This window comes from Amphiura filiformis, chromosome 5, assembly GCF_039555335.1.
Source record: "Amphiura filiformis chromosome 5, Afil_fr2py, whole genome shotgun sequence".
In the NCBI taxonomy this organism is placed as follows: domain Eukaryota; kingdom Metazoa; phylum Echinodermata; class Ophiuroidea; order Amphilepidida; family Amphiuridae; genus Amphiura; species Amphiura filiformis.
In genome coordinates this window covers 14,826,533-14,847,070 of record NC_092632.1, presented here as the reverse complement: position 1 = coordinate 14,847,070, position 20,538 = coordinate 14,826,533, and the positions used below count along the sequence as shown (strand labels likewise).

General features: G+C 36.2%; 1 protein-coding gene across 1 annotated transcript; it reads right to left on the bottom strand.

The window, feature by feature from the left end:
- Window positions 1-3,018: 3,018 nt before the first annotated feature.
- LOC140152696 (protein STPG4-like) lies at window positions 3,019-13,306 on the bottom strand. Its single transcript, XM_072175156.1, has 7 exons — window positions 13,029-13,306; window positions 7,710-7,784; window positions 6,711-6,959; window positions 5,984-6,057; window positions 5,697-5,751; window positions 4,489-4,605; window positions 3,019-4,179 (listed from the first exon to the last, which is right to left on the bottom strand). The coding sequence occupies exons 1-7, from the start codon at window positions 13,209-13,211 to the stop codon at window positions 4,066-4,068; spliced, it is 867 nt and encodes a 288-aa protein (XP_072031257.1). The 5' UTR covers window positions 13,212-13,306; the 3' UTR covers window positions 3,019-4,065.
- Window positions 13,307-20,538: the final 7,232 nt, after the last annotated feature.

Below are 20,538 nucleotides of genomic sequence, written 5' to 3'. Positions count from 1 at the left end.
GTATATATATTATTGGGGCAAGGAATCTAATTACTACACTGAAATTTCAGTGACCCAAGACAAGCGGTTCAGTATATATGATAGTAAATGAGGTACATCCTAACGGTACCTTATTTCTTATCATAAATAACGAACGGCTTGTCTTGGGTCACTGAAATTCCAGTGTAGTAATTGGATTCCTTGCCCCTATAATATATACATAACTTTTGTTACCACTGTGTTATTAGTTTTTGAGAAAAATGCAAAAATAGACAGAAATTTATCAAGGGGTGTAGTACCCCCTTAATGTTAAATGTTTTAACATCTCATCATTCCAAACCATGTATGATATCCCAACCTGAACTCAGCATTATATTTCTGTGAGTCAAGTGAAAAAACATGACAGCATTTAACCAATGATCACCACCTGATTATGTTAAATTCAATGATGGTGCCTGTCTTCACATGGAATATATTCAAAACTGACTTCTTGTCTTTCATGCCAGCGATTATCAACCCTTACAGGATTCAATATTTGAACTGTACAGGAAACAAACCAAAAGAGGAAAAACTGGATTGAAAACAAAACCAGAAATATTTCTAAATGGATCAAAGTAACATCTATACATTTATGAGTATGAGAAATTATGTAGTCAAGATTTTTAACTCCTTCGATTCAACTTCACTCACAATCATCATCAAAAGTGTTGGGATATTTCAATAGGTATAGAATAAATACAAAATAACAAAAAAAAATGTTGGCATTTATAGAGCACCTTTCACATGTATCAAAGCGCTTTACATTTATTCCGCTTTTTTGTTACAATATGTCAGCTGTGATACAATGCCCAAAGCATACTCATACCTTTGGGTGGCTGATAACAGTGCCTCATTTCACCCCTGGGTAGAGAGGCAAGTGAAGTAAAGTGCCTTGCTCAAGTGCACAACAACTCGCTCACTTGTACCTGGTTGATTTGTGTTGAACTCCTACAATGGCTCTGCGGGTATGTCTGTCCTGCATGCAGCTTTTGTTAAACAAAGTTTTAAATTTGTCTTGTCTACTGACCTAAAACTGGGCCAAATTATAGGTTGGGGAGCTAAGAAAATTCAACCTTTTTCCAAATTTGAACTAAAGAGCTACAACTTTTGGGAGTTACTCAAAGTTAAGATAAAGAACTGGAGCATGCCATGAACCCTAACTTTAGGTCTTGGGATTTGCCTGAGAGCCTGAAAAAGGGACCATTGATGACTGCCGCACATACCCATACATTTGTACCACCTTAATATTTGAGTACCCCAGCAGGGGTGTAGTAAGCGGGTGGACAGGGGTAGAAGAAGTCCAGGGGCTTCAAGCAAAAACAAAACTATATGGCTTAGGTATAGGGCTGATAAAGGAGATGTTAAAAGGGCCTTGCATTCGGGCCCGCACTGCTCCTTGTCCATGGGCCCCTCAAGGCTCTTGCTATGCCCCTTCCCCCAGATAGCTATGAGTTATTATACATGTTAATTTTGTACATCTGTAATAATTGTCAGCAAGTATTTTATGCAGATCTTCATTGGACCAGTCTTGTGTGAATCAATCACAAAGATTTACTAAATCAAATCCTAAACTCAAAAACAGCAGTGATCAGAAAAGTGGGAATATTTTATTGAAACAATATAAGACTTCCTTTTCAATAATGCTAGTAGCCTAGTTTCAAAGAAGTTCTTTGAAATATTATTGCAGTTGCTTCCTGGTGTATCTGTATTATCTGCAGTTACTGGCTTATGACTTGTGAATGAAGCATATTATATTTCAAAATGGAGAGATGTGTTTTGATCATTCAATTTCTGTTATGGTGCTACATAATTTTAGTGCAATAATTTTCATCATGTAATTCTATTATAACACATAAAAGTTGTGTTAATATTGATGGCAGTGGCCATATGTTGTAGGAGCATCATTTAAAGGGACTCAAATTGTGTGTTTTTATTGTCATTCTGTCAGTAGAGCATGAAGCTCTTGCCACTAGCTAATAGCTTCTGTCTATTACAGGAGAATGTCTGCTTCAATTGTGAACTCAGAGGAGGGGAGGAGGGCTAGCTTAACTTATTTATACTAATTTTTCATTTGTTCATTGTTTGTAAATTCAGTCCAAAGGTGGTATATTTTTGGCCAAAAACCTGTTTGTATATAATGGTACATACATTTATTTTTGTTTGGGGGTATTTTTGCTGGTAGGAGAAACTTGTTATGGGGTATATGAAATGTATTTGTGTATGATGGTATGATAAATATTAAAAAAGAAGCAAAAAAAAAAAAAAAGAAGGTGCAGTCAGGTTTTATTTGGTGGGTGGTATTTGGAATTTTAAGATTCCCCTTCTCTGTGGTTTGAAAGTTATGGTACATGTACATGTGTTTTATAATTAGCAAATATAACTGGCAAAGGCAATGACAAAATATCACGATAATCACGGTCATATGACGGAAACCAATATTGAGGTGAAAAGGATATATATAATCACTTCAGAAGTACGAATATGAGATGTGACCAAACATAACGGTATCTACATCAAACATTCAGAGATGTGATTGTAACAAGTGGTAAATAACTGAGGTGTATTTATTTTTTAGTAATTGTAAAATGTCAGTGTTTGTTTATGAAAAATAAACTAGAAATGGGACCAGATTCACTTTGTGATACTCATTGCATTCTTATCAAGGTTATAAAATGGAGGGACTAGGTAGCTAACTCCATGATCAGTATATTTTTTTCAATGCAGACTAAGCTATTAGTGTCATACATACTGATACATCAGAATTGGATTTAGCAGAAAGACTTAGCTGAATCACAATGTACTATCTCTAATAACTTGTTTGAAATATACAACACACAAACATGTTTGTATCAATAATTAGTTGATTTTATTTACAATGTTCAAATCAGTACAAATGATATGTCATACAACTGTATACTTGAGAATAAATGTTCCATTTGTTCTATCAGCTGATACCAATCAGGCTTACAGGAAAATCTTTTTTTTTTTTTTTTTTATGAGCAAATGTCTGCCATAAAGCAGCATACAATACATGTAATTGTCATGAATACATTCATTTGTTATCAACCTGCATAATTATATGGTATTTGATTGTTCTAATGCATAATTTACACAATTCCATATTTTAAATTCATGGTACATTAAGCTAAAACTAGCAAATATTAAAATTATATAAAAAGTCATTATATGTAGCCATGTCATTATCACGATACAGATTTGATACAATGATAGCATGAAATAGGCTTACTGATTTGGAAGACCATTGATTTTCATGAAAAGCAATAAAGCCTCCAGTAAAAAGCAAAAATTAAAATATGTAACATCAACATGAGATTGACGATACAATTGCCAAAAGTCAGAATTTTAACAATGTGTGTCTATTGATCTATTCCATCTGCCATAGGGTTTGAATGGTTGTTTTCGAACAGTAAATCATGCAAATAACATTTTGCCAATTTCATATGTGATCTGAGGAACTGTTTTTGAACACTGTATGATGATAAAAAATATGTATATCAGGGGCAGGTCCCCTCTTTTGACAGCTAAATCATGTAAATTTAACCTGTTTTGTGATGATATCAGCCATTCGTCCCTTTCTTTTTAACAATTTAGTTAGGCACTCTGTCCCTTCTTTTTAGAAATCATGGATCTGCCTTTGGTATACATACAAATTGTGCACACATGTCAGAAGAGTTAATACATGTATATCTGCTGGCCATTAGCTTAATAGTTTATGAAGAAAACCACTAAAGGACTCTATGTATTCGACTCGCCTATACAGGCCTATGGTGGGCAACTTCCAATTTCACAACACCCATGATAACAATTGTTAATAATCCAAATGTACAGGCCATCTGAGGCCGGTAACATTTTTGAATGACCAATGTGGCTGGTGCATTGTCAAAACGTTCAGGTACAGCCCTGAAACCTTAATATCTTGGAATTACTCATTCCTTTGATCTCCTTATTTGAATTGCTGCTATGTGATAGAAATCCTTGTTTGCACATGATAACTGATGCCAAATGGTTGACATTTTAAATCTGCTGTTATGAACTGAATGCACTAGTGAAAAATAGTCCATGATTTCTACCCATTTTGGCTATTGTAGCAGGCATAGGCGATTGGTAAGCCTTGTCGTAGGTTCCTGGACCAGGCACTTTCTGCAGGAGAGAGAGAAAAAAGGAAAAACAAAATAAGCCATAAATAAAAATAGTAAAAATCTGCACAAAAAGTACAAATTTACTCTCATAATTTTGCTGGTGGTAATAAACATGTTTTGACATGAACATGATTTAATTATGAATATTTAAAAGATACTGAATATTAAACATTATAAAATGTAGGCATAAGCAGATATTTTTGTAATATTCACATAAACAGGTCTGTTAAGTTGCACATATGCGTACATGTACATTGTATGTATTGTGCATAATATTAAAAATATTTTTGTTCTTTAAGAAAAAACCTACCGTATGTGATGTAACAAATCTTGGTGTTTTTGACTTGAAACTAGATGAGATGGGATGTAGAGCTGCAGTTATAGATGGATGATTATAATCGTAACGGTCTGGTGGTGGATTGGTTGTCTGCCATGGAGAGATGATGTGAAAAGAGCAACATTAAACGTCGATATACATTAGAACGAAATTATTACCATATGATGTTTAAGGGCGAGGATGAGAAAGATGCAGAAAAGACGCAGGATGGCGCAGGGGTAAAGAAAACCTTAAAAGGCATCACTTTGGTCATAGACCACGGTCTATGCTTTGGTGAACAAGTATTAAAATAAGTGTAACAGAATTGATATATTCATCACCAGTCCAAAAGTGTGCTTGTAGCTGTTTTATATGATAATATAATAATTTGTCACCAGTAATACATATATTTCCCTGTAACAATAGAATAGGATTAGCGCTCCAAAAAAATACAGCACTTGTGCTCAGACTTGCAAAATAAAAATATTAAAAGTTAGTAGGCTCTCCTACTAATGTTAATTCAATGCATTGTAATTTGATTTGAATTGAAACGAATTTCGTGTGTTTTCATTTCAATGTATTCATATTGCATTAGGAATTGAATTTGAATAAAAATGATTTGGCTTAGGCATGAATTGGATTGGAATTGAAATAATTGTGAGCAATGAAGAAATGAATTGGATTGGCATTGAAATCATTTGGAGTAATGAAATTTGAATTTGAACTGAAATAAATTTTGGGGCTTTCATTGCAATGCGTTGGAATTGAATCGAAAAGAAAATGATTTGGTTGGGCATGAATTGAATTGATTCGGATTTTAAACATTTGTGACCAATGAAGAATTGAATTGGTATTGAAATTTATTTTGGAGTGAAATAACATTAGTACTATAACTGAAGGATTATGATTGTTTATGTTCCATTTGGCAAAACAGGATAATATTTATTCAATCACCACACAAAAAAATAGTGCTGTATTTTTCTGGAATCGGGATTACATTCTGTATTAGGTTTATATAGTTAAATAGGTTAAGGTTTGAATACACAGGTTTGTTTTCAACAATAAAAGAACGTCAATAAAAAATAAAGCGACTTTGGTTAGGGGTGTCCCTTTTTAAGTTGTTCAAGAAAATAGCAGCACCTGGGTTATTGATATCATACTTCGCTTATTTTTTGTTTATAAATATTGTAACTTTTACTTACCCCTTTGAAATAAATTGTTGGAAATCTTTGAGCATTAGATCTGAACATGTGGTGCCTACAGGAAAGAAAGGAAAACAGTTTAACGTTATATGGTAGGCCCATTTTATGTCTTAAATGTTTCAAACAAATGTGCACTGTAAAATAATGTTAAAAGGAATTGCTATATTTTATATTAACAAATCTTATGATTTAATCTTAAGACTGAAAACAAAACAAGACTAGAAATAAATGCACGCAGTTAATATTTTAATCCGTCGAAGTTGGAATAAAAAAAGAAAATCACTTACTTTGAAGGTGTCTTTTCTACTGAACATGAAAGGAACTTTTCCATTGGATATGCCGTTGGACACACATTACACGCCTGCATGGTAGGAACAAAAATATACAAAACTTTATCGTTTATGACAGAATTCTATATTAAAGAAAGATGACTTTTGTGTAAGGTAGACTTACTGTCAGGGCCTCATATTAATATAGTTTCCCCTACATTTTTATGCAAATCTGAAGCACCTAGAATACTTCCCAGGAAAGATTAAGACATTCACTATAATGCACCTGAACTATAATGTACCTTATGTTTATTAATAAGCTTTAATATATAGGTCGTGAACAAGATATTTACTAAATTCATGATAAGCATTGCAAGGACAGCTGTTTTGCATAAAATGACCCCCGATTCAGGTGTATAAAATGCATAATCAAACACAAAACATACAGGTTTGACGTTTATAATTTCAATTAACTATGCTTTCACCAGATAAGTGTTTTATTTCAGAGAAGATGATCTGAACTTTACGTTAATCGAGCACAGGGCCGCCGAAAGCCATTTGCGGGACAGGAATAATGAACACTTAATTAATTTGGGCCCCCTTTTCCCCGAATAAAATGGTTAATTGTTTTAAAATTCTTGACCTCAATTGTTTTTGTAGGGGTGCTCCAGATTCTAACGCACCCCCCCCCCCTCCCCCTCCCTGTGGACGGTTCTGATTGAGTATCTAGTATACATCTACTCACCTTATCTTTTACGCCCAAGCTTCTATTGCTTTCTCTTGACGTATTTTTAAACGCATATGTGGCATACTTTTTGTCTAAATCTGCTACCAAATCGTCTTTCTCGTATGCGCCAGGTAATAATGCACTCCCTCTTCTTTGAACGTCTGCGTCTTTCTTTCTGCCCTCATTCTTGAATTGGTAGGTTGCAGGTCGTGTCTCCAAATCATTGACGAAGTCCTTGCTCTCGTATGCCCCTGGCACTGGGGTTTCCTGCATGAGCAAGAAAATTAACATTAGATATAACAACTAAGAAAAGGTACCGGTAAATGAATGACTCTGAGAAAAGAACGTTTTGTTTATACAAACAACTGTTGAACTCGTGGGATATACATTGTCTATTAACATTCGGGTCATCTTGAAATTCAAGCGTCATTGACACAGGAATCGTGTCTACGATACTCTTGGTACTTTCTTGTCTCTATATAAGGGACCGTTCATAAACACTTGTTGGGGGGCCTGATGCAAAAAAAATCATCGCGAAACATTTTCGGCCATCCCCCTTTACAGACCTCAAAAATTTCAGCCCCCCTTTTTGACATGAAAATTATGGGTCAACCCCATAGAAAAGCATATAAACTCAATTTTCCCAGGAAAATTTGTGGTCATTTTTTTTCAGGGCCCTTCCCCCTTAGGAGGGTCAAAAAAATTCAGCCCCCCTTTTTTGGCATCAGGCCCCCTTACAAGTGCTTGTGAACGGTCCCTAAGCATTATAAGATTTTTTTTTTTTTTTCCTTACAATTAAACATACAGTGCATAGGGCCTACTGTATAAGTGTCTTTGATTATATGTCAAAAAAAAAAAAAAACCTCATTGCGTCCTCTTTTTCTCTTATTTCAGAAAAGTTGATCAAATATATTTTTGTTTATAACGAAACCTTGAATCTTTTGAGGGGGGCACCCTATACATTCTATATGTATTTTTGCATTATTACCCAGTAAGGAAAAAACGACGATAACTTACTCGTATATCTTTCCTCCACCAGCTTTCTCTGCCTGAAGCAGGGGCGTCATAATTCTCACTCAGTCTTGTTCGGTCCTGTAATGTGAAATATAATAATTAACAAGTAGGCCTATACATTATATAGATGTACACATTCGGTCCCAAGCAATTGTCTGTTTTTCATTTCCATTTCCATGTAATTTTACGAGTTTTATGAGAAAATGGCGTTTCATCAATTTCTGTAATGTCTATACTTCACAATATACATTGTTGTACAATACGTTTGTACCTGTTAATAATAAATAAATTATAATAACGTGGTGGTGATATTTTAGGTAATTTTATCAGAAGAGACGACTTTGATCTTACGGTGCTCATTCTATTTACGTATCATCTGGAACAACTCTTCTCATTAACTTTTCTTTCTATAATACGAACTTTGTGTATTTAGCTTTAAATTATGCTTATTGTATAAAACATGTCGTCACAGAAAGGCCCCATGACACAAGGGAAAAAGCGGTAAAATGAGCAAAATCGCTCAAAAACGCTAAGATCGCCAAAATTTGCCACAATTTCTGCTAAGTAAGCTTATAAAGTTATAATCTGAAAAAAGAGGAGAGATTCTGCAAATAATGTGCAAATAATGTGAAATAATGTGCGATTTACCGCTTTTTCCCTTGTGACATGGGGGCTTATTACTTGCAGATGATTTTACATGCAGAACTCAAACAGGTGATTAAACCATTGGGCTATTCCAGTTAAAATCCATACACCCCTATGGAAGACATGCCTTAATCTTCCACACAGGGAGTGTGAATTTCAAATGAAGTTTACCTGGATAGGCGATTCCATTTGATATCTACACCCCTGTGTGCGCGATTGAGGTCATGACCTCCATCTAGGGGGTGTATGCATGTCAAATGGAATAGCCCATTGGCTGCAAGAGTGTGGCAGTCAAATTTTTTTTTTTTTTTATCTTTCCCACAAGACACAAAGTGCCCTGTGCTTTTATTTTCATTATATATTTTCAAAATCACAAGAATCAATAAAAATCACACAAGAAAAATCACAAATGCAGCATCAATATAAAAATGTTACATCATATAAAAGTCTACTTTACCAAATACATGTAATTTAACATTGTCTTCAACACAGCCCAGTACATGTACATACACAAAAACAAAATTAAAGGTCAAATCTCCACTTTTTATAATGAGCAGAAAGTTTACCCTTTTTTTTAGCTATGTAATACTCAGTTTCCCTGTTATTTTTAATATATACTTTGCAAGCAATAAAAGAGGGTTTCTTATTTTGAAATTTACACAAATAAATATAATATTTTACAGACAAGCATAGATATGTAAGAAAATTGTCTTTAGAAACCCCAAACATCTTTTCAAAATTTGACATTGAAAAATTAATGTCATGTTTGTCTTGAATAACCTTTACGAAATCATCCCAAATTGGTTTTACGAGCTCACATTCACAAAAAGTCAAATTTCACTGTATCAGCTACACATTGAGTATGTACAGTACACAGCCTTTGGAGCAAAATATCGATTTCAATTTTTTGCGGCTTTTTTTTTTTTTTTTTTTTTTTATCTCGAAAGCCCTAAGTAATATGCGCGTTCTCGTTGCGAAACTTTGATCCGGAACCAATTCTAATTTTTTGACGCCAGAGGAAAAAAGCACTTGGAAATCCAAAAAAAATGCATTTGAAGTTTTAATTTTACATGGAACCCTATGCAAAATATACAAGTTGGAGTCCAAATTGAGCTATATGCTACACATTGGCTGCCTTGAGATTCCAGTGGTTAAAAATATGAGTGATTTTGAACGTTTCAAATTTTCAGCCCCCACCTACCCCCCCTGCAGATTTTTTTTTCTAAAGGCGAGTGATTTCAAATGTAAAATCATGATCTGGAACAGACTTAAATATTGAAATCCTTCAAATCCTACAAAAGAAGAAATGTTGGGCTATTCCATTTGAATTCCATACCCCACCCGGCAAGACATCTTCCACACAGGGAGTGTGAATATCAAATGGAGTTGCCTGAATGGGTGACCACATTTGATATCTACACTCCTGTGTGCAAGATTGACGTCATGACCTCCATCTAGAGGGTGTAAGGATTTTAACTGGAACAGCCCATTGGCTGCATTTCACACATAGGACATACAAGGTATGCTGGTAAATCACAGTGTCAGCACATTGTACTTTGGAGCTGTGGAGCAAATTTGATTTAAATTTCCCGCTTTTTTTACACTCCTCTGTGCAAGATTGACGTCATGACCTCCATCTAGAGGGTGTAAGGATTTTAACTGGAACAGCCCATTAAGCATTGGCTGCATTTCACACATCGGACATACAAGGTAGGTTGGTAAATCACTGAGTGTAAGCACATTGTGTACTTTGGAACCTGTGGAGCAAATTTGATTTAAATTTCCCGCTTCTTTTGAAAGCCCTAAGTAATATGCGCGTTCTCGTTGCGAAACTTTGATCCGGAATCAATTCTAATTTTTTGACGCCAGAGGAAAAAAGCACTTGAAATTCCGGAAAAAGCCATTTAAAGTTTGAATTCTCCCATTGAACCCTGTGGTAAAGCCACATCCTATATATTGACTGCCTTAAAATAGCAGGGGTTGAAAGTATGGGCAATTTCAAACATTTTATTTTTTTTTTGACCCCCCCCACAATGCATTTTTTCCCTTCAAAAATTTGGTGTATGGCGGGTGATACAGGCCCCATGACACAAGGGAAAAAGCGGTAAAATGAGCAAAATCGCTCAAAAACGCTAAGATCGCCCAAATTTGCCACAATTTCTGCTAAGTAAGCTTATAATCTGAAAAAAGAGGAGAGATTCTGCAAATAATGTGCAAATAATGTGAAATAATGTGCGATTTACCGCTTTTTCCCTTGTGACATGGGGGCTACAGAACGAGGAAACGTTCTTCAGTTTCAATTGTTATTTTGAAAGCCTACATAACAATTCGAATTAACTTTTTTTGACTAAGGCCCTTCACAATTAATTCTTAGTTTCCTGTTTCATGGTTGAAAACCAGGGATGAGGCGACTTTTAATTATTAATTATTAATTATCTTTTATTTTCTTTATTTTAAAATAGTGGTCGCAACCTACATCAAGCCATTTTGACAAGGAGCATGCATTTAATTATTTTACTACTATGTTTGATTTTATACATAAGTAATGGTACAATTAGGTTCTATGTTTATTCATCATTATAGATGATATGATCAAAGTCAGAAAGTAGCAAATGATGAAATATTGTGCAAAAGTGTAATAAATGCGCGAGAAGCGCGCGAAAATTTGCACTTTTGGGGCTAAAATGGGCAAATATGAGATAAATTTGGTCAGAAACCTATATTCAGGCGTCAACATTGGGGGGGATGATTGTATGGAGCATCCCCCCCTGGCAAAATATTGGGGGGGATAAATCCCCCCATCCCCCCCGGGATCTACGCCTATGAATTTCACGGAAACGGAGGTAGAAAACGGAAAACAGGATTTCATAAATAAAATTGAAATAATTGAAAAGCACGGAAAAGTGACAATCAATCAATTTATTGGATTCACTTTTGTAACAGTGGCACATGCACTCATGTGCAGTGCATCCAACATAAAAATACAATTACACAGAACATCAATAAAAACAAACATAGGCCTACCTACGTATGAACAGTGTGCTTATATTGACAAGACGGAATTTCAAAAGTAGAACACGGGAAAACTTATATGGCTTTTTATGCGACAAATGTCACATAAGCACATACAGGAAGTGTCAGTGTGGTATATTGTGAGTAGCCCAGTTAAGTCAAATTAAGGAAGGGGTTAACTCACCACTAATTGCAAGGGGTTAACTCACCACTAATTGCAAGGGGTTAACTCACCACTAATTGCAAGGGGTTAACTCACCACTAATTGCAAGGGGTTAACTCACCACTAATTGCAAGGGATTAACTCACCACTAATTGCAAGGGGTTAACTCACCACTAATTGCAAGGGGTTAACTCACCACTAATTGCAAGGGGTTAACTCACCACTAATTGCAAGGGGTTAACTCACCACTAATTGCAAGGGGTTAACTCACCACTAATTGCAAGGGGTTAACTCACCACTAATTGCAAGGGGTTAACTCACCACTAATTGCAAGGGGTTAACTCACCACTAATTGCAAGGGGTTAACTCACCACTAATTGCAAGGGGTTAACTCACCACTAATTGCAAGGGGTTAACTCACCACTAATTGCAAGGGGTTAACTCACCACTAATTGCAAGGGGTTAACTCACCACTAATTGCAAGGGGTTAACTCACCACTAATTGCAAGGGGTTAACTCACCACTAATTGCAAGGGGTTAACTCACCATTAATTGCAAGGGGTTAACTCATCACTAATTGCAATAAAATCCATTTAATTCATTTCAAAACACATCAAAAATCCCCGGATGCATGAATCCGAAGTAGCCGCTTTATGCAGATGCAGGTATGTGTGAAATTTCAAAATGGGTAAACTCTGGTCAAAATCCATACCAATGTATTCCTCTCATCATAAGGATTCAGAAAAAGTATAGTTTGTCCCGTCTCCGACATACAGTTCTCGAGTTTTAAGCAAGAAGGTCAAAAGTCAATTGGGGGTTCACCATGTTAACAGACGTCTAAAAATGCTCCCATTTTAATCAAACTAGTCTTAAGTTGTTCCTTTGTCAAAAATAAATAAACATGAGGAAAGTTGCATTATTTTACTGATGTTAAACATCACAAAATAGGTTAATGTCAACAGGGCTCAATAGAATTTGATATATTTTGCATTGTTGTCATCATTTTTTACTTGAATCACCCCCCCGGAACCCAAAATTTTAACATTATTTTGACATTTTCCCCTAACTCAAGAACTCTGCATCGGAGATAGGTCAAAATATATATACTTTTCTGAATCCTTATGACGTGAGGAATACATAGCATGGTATGAAATTTTAACAAGATTTGACCAACTGCAACTTTGAAATTTTCAATCACCCCTGCAAATGAGTGATGTATCTTGGATGTATGCACCCAAGTTTTCCGTTTTAGATACGTAAATTAAGCTTTCGTGATAATGGATTATGTTGCAATTAGTGGTGGCTCGATTTCATTATTGTGCTGGGCTACATTAAAGTTGCATAGCAAAGACCATGAATTGGGTCTCCAGTTGGAAGTTTGAAAGGTCGGATTTTTCTTTAATTCAAAACAATATAAATTCATAAAAGATAACATTACATCAGAACTAATTTTGAACTGTATCCAATTTTGGAAATAAGATATATTGTAAGCCTTTACTTACCTTTTTGGGTGTTTTCCTATCATAAATAGGGATCCTTTCACTGCGTTGTGATGTGGCGCTTGCTGTTCGACTCTTTGGTCTTTTATCTCCATTTCTTGAAATCTTTCTTACTTTTTTGGCAGAACCCTCTCGTTTAGAGTTTGATGTTGAAGTGGCTTCGGGTACCATTCCGCCCAATGCCATTTTAATAACAACGGCTATTCCTGGTTTTAAATGGTGTCGTTGGACTCGTTTCCGTCTGTTGAAGCTTGTTAGGAATTTTGGAACACTAATTCGGTCCTTGACTAGACCTTGAGTTCTACCATGTAAACATCCCGTAAACACACACATGACGAACTCCGATACGATCAATCAATATATTTAGCTCCATGACAACAGACGCCTATTAAACTCCAAGTTGTCCTTACCTGTGCATTGCGTATTTGCTGGTTGAATAATCGATAAGGTTTATCATAAAACAACAAAGCATACCTTTGGTCCTCTATCACGTTTATCAATAAGGGACGCACCATTAGATATCAAGGGGGAAAGTTTTTGGAGAAAAAAATTGTTTCGCCATTTGAGCAAAACAAAACAAACTGTTGCGATTTAGTGGATTACAGCATCTTGCGATAGATGAGACTAGTAAATGGTTTACTAGTCTCAGATGGTACTGCTTTGGCAAAAATTGCATTGGTCATTCGCGCGAATTTGCTCCTCTACTTGATAGATTTTCACGAAAGTAAACCCTAATTTCAAAAAGAAATATATGGGACACAGTGACATCGCCCCGATATCTTCATAGTAGAAATCGCCATGGTAGGTTGAATCCACAGCCACACATGGCTATTTTATTCGGACCTTATGAGATGCATATTATTAGCGAAGTGACCTGACTAAGGCTATGACAATAGACGGGGTAATTGATTTCTCGCTGTGTGAGCAAGCTTGTATACGACATTGCGGTCAATGGTTAATATACTGTCTCCACTTGAGTGAGTGCCGCTATAGCCTGCTGCGCGATAGTCCATAGGCCTACAGGACCAACGCAATATAAAATTGAGAGTTTTGGTCAAATTTTGAGTTCAAAGCGCACGGCCAATTTTCAAAGCGCACGCTAACGACTATAATATCTGTTCAACACGTATTTTCAAGTGTATGAGACCACATCTGGTTTCTTGAGAAAAATTCATTTAGGCCCCTACGGGAGATATTCATCATTTTCTAACCCAGTATCCGAAGATTTTCGTCTGATATCAAAATCGTGCATAGCAATTCACGTGTATCGATCCCGTGTATTCATTTTAATGTCTCTGCTGCACCAAATAATTATTAGCCAGGCGATGTCGGTGTGTGGAGCCATACGTGCATGGGGATGGGTGTGAGTACGACTTAAGTTAGGATCTCATGATCACGAGATCCTGACTTTAAGCATGGACGTAGCCTACTAAATAAGATCTTAAAATCTTATTTAGTACGTCCATGCTTTAAGTCACGAGTTGCCGAGTTCAGAAGGGTCGGGAACTCGTAAAAAGTGGATACCTTTAACCAAAGATACTCAATACAAATACAAATACCGACGCCGTGAAAATTGCATGAAAACAGATTTCATGATTTCTTGAGATCCTGAGTTGTCTTAACTATTGCATTATTTTTATATCTTTAATTTTCTTTATTTCAAACTGTGTAGGCCTACCGGTAAGTCCCGGGTCAGGAAGGATCTCGTGATCACGAGATCCTGACTTCTTGAGTTACAAAGTGAACCGCGTGGCCCTTAGTTACTTCCGTACCAGACTGATACGTCGCAACTGCATGTAAATTCATACGTCCGCTTGTGCATTAACTTCAAGCGTACAGCACGGTACACTTTACATACATGGGTGTAAGTTCAGTCAAATGCGTCGGGTAAATTCGCTACACTGTGTTGAATAAATTATAATACCAAAATGTACGTCAATTTTGCGAAGGCAGCCAATTTCCACCGATTCATTTTACACTATAGCCTACGACAGCTCAAGTTGTTCATAAAACGTATAATAGAAGCACTACACACATTAATTCATTCACTCACTCAAACGCATCGGGTAAAGTCACTCGAACGTGTTGAATAAGAATATAATACTAAAATGTACGTCAACTGGGCGATGGCAGTCTAGATGGATGGGGGGGGGGGGGCATCATCAGCATGGGGGGAGGGGCATCAATCATCACACCACTTTCTCAACAAAAAAATAGTTGAGATATTTATACCAATGGGAACCTCTGGCTACACAAATGTTTATGAACAAAAAACTTCTTTGCTGCCATAATATCGTGAAATTTGAATTACGTTCTGGTATACCCAGAACGAAATTTATACAACACATTGTCTATGGAACAGGGTAATCTCGCAAATGCAAAATCAGAATCAACTGAAATTTTGAGAATAAGCCTTTTTCATGGATATCTACTGAAAAATGTCATAAAAAGAGGATGCTAGGGGACCGTTCATAAATACTTTGGTGGGGGGACTGGGCAAAGTGTGGGGGACACGAAAAGTTTTGAGTTGCACAAAGGGGGGGACCAAAAAGTTTTGGTTACTAAAGGAGGGGGGTCAAAAAAGTTTTAAACTAGAAAATGCCAAAAGAACAAGAGCATACAAAAAAATTTTGCGCTACGCGCGCATATGTGCCAGTAAACCCATTTTTTACCCCGATTATGGCCCAAAATAGTGTCAAATACGGGTTTTTTTGGCGCGCTACGCGCGCTCATTTAATACCAGTATCCCATTAAAGCCTTTTTGGAATCTCAAAGACTTTACATGTATTCTACAATTTGCTATAAGAAAAAGGTATATGTATGTATATCCCACTAATAATACCGGGTCAAAATGATGGAACCAGCATTTTTTTGTCTTTGCCCCGAAATTTATATTTTGCACCCCTGACAAAGAAAGCTGGCTACGCCCCTGATAGTGATAAACAAGTCTTTTAAGACTTGAAAGTATTAAAAATCTTGAGTATGTGCCCAGATGTTGCTCTCAATTTCCAGTGGCATAGCGACGGCGGGAAGGTGGGGGCATGTACCATGGGCGCCACTCTTAGGGGGCGCCGAATTGACCAATTCAGCATCGATTCTGCGGCCCTCTAAGCGATGAAAGTCAAAAAATTTGCGCGCTACGCGCGCATTTCAGGATAAAGTCATTTGAAAGGTCAATTTAAGGCCGATATCCACTTCAATATAACCAAAATTAATTAGCGCTATGCCCTATTTGGGCTCCACGCACAATAATTATTTCAAGAATCGGAGTGACACCTATCCTTAGCCCTGGGTGCCACAAGCCTTAGCTACGCCACTGTCAATTTCCCTTTTTGTGTTACTGTTATTTATTTAATTAATGGTTATAAGAATGAAACATATGTATTTTCCAAAAATTAGAATGCATAAATTGAAATTAAACTTCATACAAGTCACAGCATGTGAAAAACACATTCAACTTTCATGTTTTTAGGAAACAGACCTATAAATAAATGTATGAACAAACATGTAGGCCTATAATTGTGACTGAGTTTGCACAAATGGAGTAGCCCCCTCCCCAGACTGTTTTTTAACCTCTTGGAAAGGGGGGGGGGTCAAAAAAGTTTTGTATGTCTATAGAGGGGGGTCAAAAAAGTTTTAGGTTCTCTGGAGGGGGGTCAAAAAAGTTTTGACTCCAAAAATTTCAAGTGCCCAGCCCCCCCACCAAAGTATTTATGAACGGTCCCTAGGATACTCCTTTAGTTACTTGACGATTGGGAACCCACTGGCCGATTTATGCAAGATAATCTCGCAAAACGTCAATTGAAGGCTATTGAAGCTAATTGATTCCCACCCCACGGTTTTTATTTTCACGTATAATCAGATCTAAAAAATACACACTGAGGAGCAATGTCAGTTTTCTCTATATATGTCATGCGATATGCATTGCATATTATACGCTACTCTGTGAAATTGGACGGGTAAAATTTCCTTGTACACAACAGTTCATCAAATGACGTCTGTTTTGCCGTATGAAGCAATAGTTTTGGAGCAACTGTCCATACGTTCAAAATAGTTGACGAATACTTCTTTACATGGCTTTCAGTGCTTGAAAAAACAAACGAAAGTGTAAAGCTAAATATATTAAGCTTTAAGAAAGACAGACAGAAAGACTGACAGAAAGTTAAAGACTGACAAAAAGACTGACAGAAAGACAGGCTGAAAGAAAAGAAAGACTTCATGAGGCCTAAATACTGAAGCTTAAAAGATTTTATTCTTTAAGTTTCTTTATTTTATAAGTAAAATGCCCGGGTAAAATGCCCATGGTGTGGTCAAGCTGGCTTTTGACATGGGACTTCTGCTTGTGTTTTATATGTGCTTGAGAGAGAAATATGTCTTTGTCCATCATCTTTGTCTCTTGTGTTCTTTTTTTTTTATACCCGTTGCCTAAGAAATGATAAATATTGATTAACACTGAAAAAAAAAAGTGTGCAATTTAAACCTTTCCCCGCATACAGCACCCTAAATAAGGTTCTATCAATGATAAAGAACCTTCTATAAAGCACCTTAAATTGGCATATAGGACTTTCTGATTAATTAATTCACTCATCACAAAGTTAAGACAAGTAAAAAATAGTGTTAACCATTTTTGGTACTAAAAATCATTTCCTTGGCTAAAGAAGCTTTTTTCTGGAGTACAGACAATCGGAGCCCTTTGCGGTGTTTTTTTTTCTTTCTAAATGGTTTCTTAAAGGTTCTTCAAGCTTAAGGTTCTACAACGAACCATTTTCTTGGCTAAGGAATATTTTTGGTTCTACAAAGAACCCCGTGGAAAACCAAGTGGGTGTCTTTGTCGAACCAAAACAGTTCTTTAGCCAACAAAATGGTTCTCTCTAGAGCCCTAAGCTTGCAGAAACGTTAAGGAACCATTCAGAAATTAGGGGAAAGTGTAAGGTTGGAAATATTTCTTATGAATCCAGCACCTTTTGGCGACATTAGTTTTTGGTAAACTGAAAAAGGGGTTCTTATTTGACAAATTAAAAGTTAGTCATTGTATGAAATGTTTTATCATTCAAGATAAAAAAACATGTTGAAAATATTCTTGGGATGTTGAGGAAACAATTTATAACATTTTAAATTAATTTTCATTGTACCAAGGGAAATTGTTATGATTTAAAATGAATGTCTCAACAAAATTGACTCTAGTCTATATGTTTCACTTTGTTTTATGGGGATTTCAAAAGCTACGGTAGTTTATTTGTTATGTTGTATTATGTGTAATCTGACGTGTTTCACTTTTTTGCAGGTCCAAAATAAATATTGTTTAGTGTCTTAAAAGATCACATCACACTAAACATGCTAAATCAGGTCCCCGTCGAGTCTCTTGATGGTTTTTTGTTTGCCACTTGCCAGCCATACATTTTACATGTATACGCCCGCTTGTGCATAAAACCGTATTCCATGATAAAACGTACAACACGGTGCACTTAACACACATTCTGTCAGTCAGTCAAATGCGTCGGGTATATTCGCTACTCTTGTGTTGAATAGGAATATAATACCAAAATGTACGTCATTAAGGGTATACGAGGTATTTGTTGGTCGAAGCAGCCAAAAAAAGTAGATTTTCATTATCTGAATCAAATCAATATAATATTGAAAAAATAACATTTTGGTGTTTTGCAAAAGTTCATTCTACAAATCATACTTTGAAAACTTGCTTAGTTTATTGTTATTAATGTACGTTTTACAAAAGTGTTGTTGTTTCAGCCCTCTTTACAACATAACTCAAGAAACAAACCTACAAAAGTATATCATGTATATCTGTGATATTTGAATTTTTTTCTACGCGCTCGCTATAAATTGAGCAATGCAATTTTTGCTGAAGCTCACTACAATTCGCAAGATGCTGTGAACTACTTTTTTTCTGCTGCTTCGACCAACAATACATCGTAGGCCTATCTATGTCAAATCTGTCTCGTTCGAAGGAACTCGCCAATGGCTTACAGTCAGTGGCGTAACTAGACATTTTCATTTGGGGGGGGGCAAGCGGGGAAAACATAATAAATGAGGGGCAGGAATCCAGCACCTTTTGGCGACAAAAGAAGTGTATGGTACAAATGCGCGCGAAGCGCGCGAAAATTTGTGTTTTTTAAGGTTAAAATGACCAGATATGAGGTTAATTAATAACTCTCAGAAGTAGGCCTACTTTAACTTTTTCATTGGGGGGGCAAACAGGGGCAAGGGTTCAAAATGGGGATCCTCCCCCCCTGGTTACGCCACTGCTTACAGTTTTGCGGAATATCAATTTTAAACTCAAAAAGGAGTCATTTTGATGTTGTCCGAGCAATATACATGCCCTTTAAGGTGGTTTTTACGGCTACCGCGCTGAAATCACGGAGCTGCCGAAATCCCGTACCTCAAAAGAAATAAGTCCCCCTCTGAACATGTCGTCATAACATCGTAAGGTTTCATTTTGTACCAATAAAACTAACTTTGAAATAATTATATGACTGTTTACTAAGTGACTGTTTACTAAGTGCTGTGTGAAAATGAGAGATTTCCATGACTTTTCAAAAGTCACAAAGTAGGCCTATGCTTGTCACAAAGGTCGATTCATGGCTTGTTACTAATGGAAAAACCCCATGTGTTTGAGTGCAGTTTAAAATCCTCACCAAGTGAACATTTACTGCAATGTGTATCGATTCTTGATCATTCAGCCATGCAAATCCCCTTGATGCAGAGTTCAGCACAGTGAGTTGTAAAGCAGTATTCAGACTTTTTATTGTACGTACAATATTGTATGCAACATATCTACGTTGTTTAATCTATTGCCATTCTATTTCCAGTAATGTTTAAGTTCTAACGAATGTTTGATGACGTAAAATCGATAATATATTTCTACTAGATATTACATGTAACATATTATCGATTTTTCGTCATCAAACATTCGTTAGAACTTAAACATTACTGGAAATAGAATGGCAATAGATAAAATAACGTAGATATGTAGCATACAATATTGTACGTACAATATTCGGAGTCTGAAGCTAGCTTTAGATCATGAAGATGGTCAGTTCCATTCTTTGTCCCAATGCGCCTTGCAGTTAACAAGCATAGGCCTACTTTGTGACTTTTGGAAAGGGCACTTTTTGTCTTCAATTTAGGCTCATTCAGCCCTGAAGTCATGGAAATCTCTCATTTTCACACAGCACTTAGTAAACAGTCATATAATTATTTCAAAGTTCGTTTTGTTGGTACAAAACGAAACCTTACGATGTTATGACGACATGTTCAGAGGACGACTTATTTCTTTTGAGGTGTTTATCTTGGCAGAACTTGAGAACTTGACACTAAAAAAATGTGGAAAAATTTAAATAATTTAAAAAAAATAAAGAAATAGGCCTACATGTACATAAGAAATGTTACGAATTTGTATGAAACTCTCAAAATATGGGGTGAAGTTTTAAATACATATTTCTGATTTTCTATTACTATTTTGCTGCAAGCCTGTATTAGCCGTTCATGCTACCTT

Coding starts and splice junctions, on each gene's coding strand:
- LOC140152696 (XM_072175156.1), bottom strand. CDS start 13,211: ATGGCATTGGGCGGAATGGTACCCGAAGCCACTTCAACATCAAACTCT. Junction 6,960..7,709: donor GGTGGAGGAAAGATATACGA/GTAAGTTATCGT, acceptor TTGCTCATGCAG/GAAACCCCAGTGCCAGGGGC. Junction 5,752..5,983: donor GTAGAAAAGACACCTTCAAA/GTAAGTGATTTT, acceptor TCTTTCCTGTAG/GCACCACATGTTCAGATCTA.